Source organism: Vombatus ursinus, unplaced genomic scaffold, assembly GCF_900497805.2.
Source record: "Vombatus ursinus unplaced genomic scaffold, bare-nosed wombat genome assembly UNPS02014797.1, whole genome shotgun sequence".
Lineage (NCBI taxonomy): Eukaryota > Metazoa > Chordata > Mammalia > Diprotodontia > Vombatidae > Vombatus > Vombatus ursinus.
In genome coordinates this window covers 202,371-207,195 of record NW_020954575.1, presented here as the reverse complement: position 1 = coordinate 207,195, position 4,825 = coordinate 202,371, and the positions used below count along the sequence as shown (strand labels likewise).

General features: G+C 44.6%; 1 protein-coding gene across 1 annotated transcript in view; it reads left to right on the top strand.

Moving 5' to 3' along the window:
• The first annotated feature begins 2,318 nt into the window (after positions 1–2,318).
• The window catches only part of IVL (involucrin), a 3,283-nt gene continuing 776 nt past the window's right edge, over positions 2,319–4,825 (top strand). The window contains exons 1-2 of the mRNA XM_027870321.1: positions 2,319–2,450; positions 4,389–4,781. Coding sequence (XP_027726122.1) covers positions 4,412–4,781 — 370 coding nt within the window. The 5' untranslated portion in view covers positions 2,319–2,450; positions 4,389–4,411. The remainder of the gene's footprint in view (positions 2,451–4,388; positions 4,782–4,825) is intronic.

Genomic DNA, 4,825 nt, shown 5'->3' with positions numbered 1-4,825 from the left:
AGGTGAAAGGGACAGGTCATTATGCATGCAGGTGAGGCACACAGGTTCTTAGGAGGAGCCCAGTTTTTGGCTTCTTTGAGTTGTATGGTTTTGAAGCCTGTGAGAGACTATGGGAATGTTCACTGCTCTGACATCACCTCCACCATCACCAGCTTAAGTCTAGGATTTTTGTTCTTATCCCTCAGGAGCTCCTCCTGCTCCCTCTCTTTCACTGCTCACCCCACCCCACTTCAAAACTGGGTCACTATGTTAGTTGAAAAGAAAGACTGTATTGGGTTAAGGAAGGGGGTCTGGCTTCTCTGACCCTCCCCTCCCCCAGAAAGAATTACAAGGGTTTTGGTGTAGGCAGAAGGGATAGAGAGAGAGAGATGGCATGGATAAGGTAGGGATGGACTGTACATTTCCAGAAATGGAGGGTCAGAAGCTCCTCTTCCCTTTCTTGCTCCCTGCCCCACCCCAACTGGTGAGATTTATCTCAGCCTTGCATCACAGGTAAAAGCTAGAGAGGAGAAGAGAAGGCTACAGTGAAAGGACACCAGTATGGGGTATAGGGGGTGGGGAGGATAAGGCCAGGGGAAGAGGAAAGGAGGGCATATGAGGAAGGCAGGATCCAGAGAAGGCAGGATGGGAGTAGGAATTGGTACAAAAGGTGTAAGTCCAGGGAGAAAGGAAGATACCATTAGAAGACGGAGAAAAAAGCTCAGAGTTGAGAAAGGTGAGATCTTTCTATCTCATTGACATTTCTGAAGGACACATTTCCATCAGTCAGTCAATAAACATTCATTATTTACTTACTATGTGACAGATACTGTGCTAAGTGCTGAGGAATATAAAGATAAGCAAACACAGTCTTTGCCCTCAAGAAGCTTACATTTTAGACAGGGAGACAACATGAAAAAAATAAGTAGGTACACCCACTTCCACGTGTGTGTGTGTGTGCGTGCGTGTGTGTGTGTGTGTGTGTGTGTGTGTGTGTGTATACAAATACACAGAGGAGATGTAAGGTAACCTGGGAAGGAGGGAGGTTACAGCAGCTCTGTGGGGACAGGAAAAATATTCTGTAGAACATGGACTTTGAACTGTCTTGATGGAAGCCAGGGCAACTGAGGCAAAGGTAAAGAGGGAAATAATCCAAGGCAATTGTAGACAGCCAGTACAAAGGCTGTCCCCACAGAAACTGGAGAAGGTGTCATTAGGCCAGTGTGATTGAAATTTAGAGTGTGTAGAGCTTAAGAAGACAGGGAAGGTGGTTAGGGACTAGATTGTGAAGAACTTAAAATGACAAGCAAAGAAATTTATATTTGATCCTGGTGGAAGTCCAATTGTTCTCACCAGTGATATCCCTCTTCTCCTCTTTTTAAAGATCTTTTAGGCAATTCTTGCTCCATGGTTTTGATGCAAAAGTTGGAGAAACTGTGGAGAATGGGAAAACCTCATTGGATCTGTCCCAGATGGAAGCAGCAACATGTTATCTGTCATTGCAACATTTCCATGTTTATTTTATATTCTAAATGGAAACAAAAAGAAGCACAATGTATTCCCCACACCTCCCTATAGTACTGTGTGACCAGTGAATACGTGAGATCACTTTAGAACAGGGTTCTCTAAGGACTTCAGTTAAATAACTTGGAAGGCGTGCAAGACAGTGCCCAGTGGTTTTACAGACATGGTCATTGTCCAGTTTAAAAGGAAATATCCTTGACTTTATGTCTTGATGACTTGACTTGATAGATACCTTTACAAAATTTAGTCTTATTATTTATGCCAGCGTTTGAACAAGATGACTTCTAACATTATATAATTTGAAGTCACATTTCATATGGGGAGGTCCAAGGGTATGTCCTAGATAAACTCCAGTCCCCTCTTTTTCTTCCTTTGTAGAGGGTTCTGTCCTTTTTATTCTTTCTCCCAGGTCCTGTGATCTTCCCAAATACCTTTTCCCTCTAGACCCTTGAGATTCATCTCACACTTCAATAAATGTTATTACCCCATTTTACAGTTGAGGAAATGGAGGTATAGAAGAAGGCATAGGTAAGGTCACAAGGGGAAATGGGGCCCAGAACCCTGAGCCCATCTTACAGGTGAGGAAATGGAGAGGTATGGTTAAAGTCACAAGTGAAGAGGAAATGGAGCCCAGGACCCCAAGGCTATACGCCTCACCCAGTAGAGACCCTAGCAAATGCCCCATCAGATGAGTGTCACGCTGGAGAATACTTCAGTAGCATAGGAGCTGTCCCTGGGAGAAAGAGCCCCCAGGGGGAGTTTGCTGCCAGATTTGAGCATGAGTCAGGAAGGGACTGGAGGAAGTTGACCAACCTGGGGTGGTGAAACCAGTCAGTCCCCATCCTGCTCCAGTGCCCCACATGTTGCAGGTTGGGTTATAAAGCCTCTCCCACCCCAGCGCTCAGCACTTCTGCAGCCTCCTGCACAGCTTTCCCTGGCGAACACTGGTAAGTCTTAGCCAACTGATCCTGGGGGCTTCAGGGTGGGGTTCCTTCCATTGTGGTTAACTTCATGGCCACAGAACTCAGGAAAGCCTGGCTGGAGATGGTGGAGGGGAGGGTTGAACAGGTTATGAATGCTCTCCAGCTGTATCCAGATGTGTTTCCCTGTCTCAGTAATGTATACTTAGCCTGTGAATCTCTGTCTCCATGCTTAGAGAAAGGAAGGGATAGCACAGATAATCCAAAAACATATGACAGTCTATAATAATATTTTTGGCCTAGAAATGTAGTCTATGGTAGGGTGAGGCAGGTGGGAGGAGGTGGTGGGACTGCATCCCAAGCCTGGGATCTGGGAAGAGGTGTGTCAGCAATCCCTTTGTAGGAATAGAATTTGGGGTGTGGGGGATTGGAGTGCTAAGATCATAGGATCATAGATTTAGATCTGAATAGGATCCTACGGGTCATCTAGTTCAAATTCCTCATTTTACAGATGAGGAAACTGAGGCAAAGAGAAGGTAAGTGAATTGTAGAGCCAGAATCCTAACCCAGGTCCTCTAACTGCAAAGCTAGCAGACTTTTCATACACAATGCTGAATGGATTTTATCCAGTGGGTAGAAGGCTGGTTTATTCTGGATCTCAGGTTTAGGAAAGGAAGAATCTCACAGGGTAGGATCTTTCTCTTTCATTCCTTTTCTCACACTCCCATTTCACCCCTAATTGTAGTGGTATTGGTTATTAAAGGAGGTAATACATTATATGAGGCAGCTAGGTGGCACACTGGATAGAGCACTGGGCCCGGAGTTAGAATTTAATTTTTTAAATTAATTTATTTTGATTTATCAACAATCACTTCCATAAGCTTTTGAGTTTTAAATTTTTCTCCCCCTCTCTTCCCACCTCCCTCCCCAAGACAGCATGCAATCTGATATAGGCTATACATATACATTCCTATTAAACATATTTTCACATTAGTGGTGTTGTAAGTAAGAGTTAGAACCAACAGGAGGAACTACCGGAAAGAGGAAACAAAACACAGCAGAAGGAAAAAAAAGCGAATAGTGTGCTTCAATCTGCATTCAAACTCCATAGTTCTTTCTTTGGATGTGGATAGCATTTTCCATTGGGCCTGGAGTTAGAAAGACTTATTTAGGGAATTCAAATCTATCCTCAGAAACTTACTAGCTTTGTGACCCTGAGCAGGTCACTTAACTCTGTTTGCCTCAGTTTCCTCATCAGTAAAATAAACTGGAGAAGGAAATGGCAAACCTCTCCAGTATCTTTACCAAGAAAATCCCAACTGGGGTCATGAAGAGTTGGACACAACTGAAAAAAGACTGAAAGATAACAAAAATGTATTCTATCAGAAAGAGGTAGATTAGAATAGAGTGCCTAGATCCAAATGAGACCTTGGAAAAGTCATTTATCTCATCTGTAATATGAGAGGGGTGGCCTACATTTCCTGTAACTCTAAATGCATGCACTTCTTTCAGGGCAACCCTTGGAGGGCCATTGATCTACTCTGTGGTTAACAAAGACTCAATCTCCAGGGATTGGGCAGCTATAGGGTACAGTGTATAAAGGAGTCAGCAAGACTTGAGTTCAAATTCCTCCATAGACACTTAGGAGCATATGGTTGTTGCGAGGATCAAATGAGATGACAAATGTAAAGTGCTTTTGCAAGTCTTAAAGTCTCCAGGGCCCAGGGTGCTAACTTGATATCAGCAATATGGATTATCACCAAGCTACAAAATTGTCCCTCTCCCCACCCCTAACCATAAGCCTAAGCCACTGGCCTCTTCCATTTTCAGGAGAATGGTAGAGCTCCTCACTTCACAGTGAAGTGCTTTATAAATGAGAAGTCAGGTGCTGCCTGTGGTTCCTGGTTTCTAACCTCTCAACTAGGTCCTGAGCCCCTGTGGTAACTTTAATATTTTTTTTCTTAGGTAGAATTAACATCACCTCCAAGATGTCTCATTATCAGCACAAACAGCCCGTGAGCCTTCCCCCTGCCTTTAACCAGGAGCAGTGTAAGCAGCCCCTGCCCCAGATCCCTGTCCCTGTCCCACAGGAACAAGTGAAGCAGTCCACACCAGTACCTGCGCCATGCCCAGTGCCTGAGCAAGTCCCAGGCGTGCAAGAAGAGCCTGTGAAGAGAGTTCCTGTTCTTATTCTACAGCCACAGCAGAAAGGAGATCAGCAACTGGAACAGCACAGGGAACATAGAGAAGAGCAGCAGCTGGAAGAGCAGCTGGAGCAACAGCTAGAACATAAGCAAGTGGAGCAGCTGGAAGAGCAGCTGGAGCAACAGCTGGAAAATAAGCAAGAGCAGCTAGAACATAAGCAAGTGGAGCAGCTGGAAGAGCTGGAAGAGCAGCTGGAA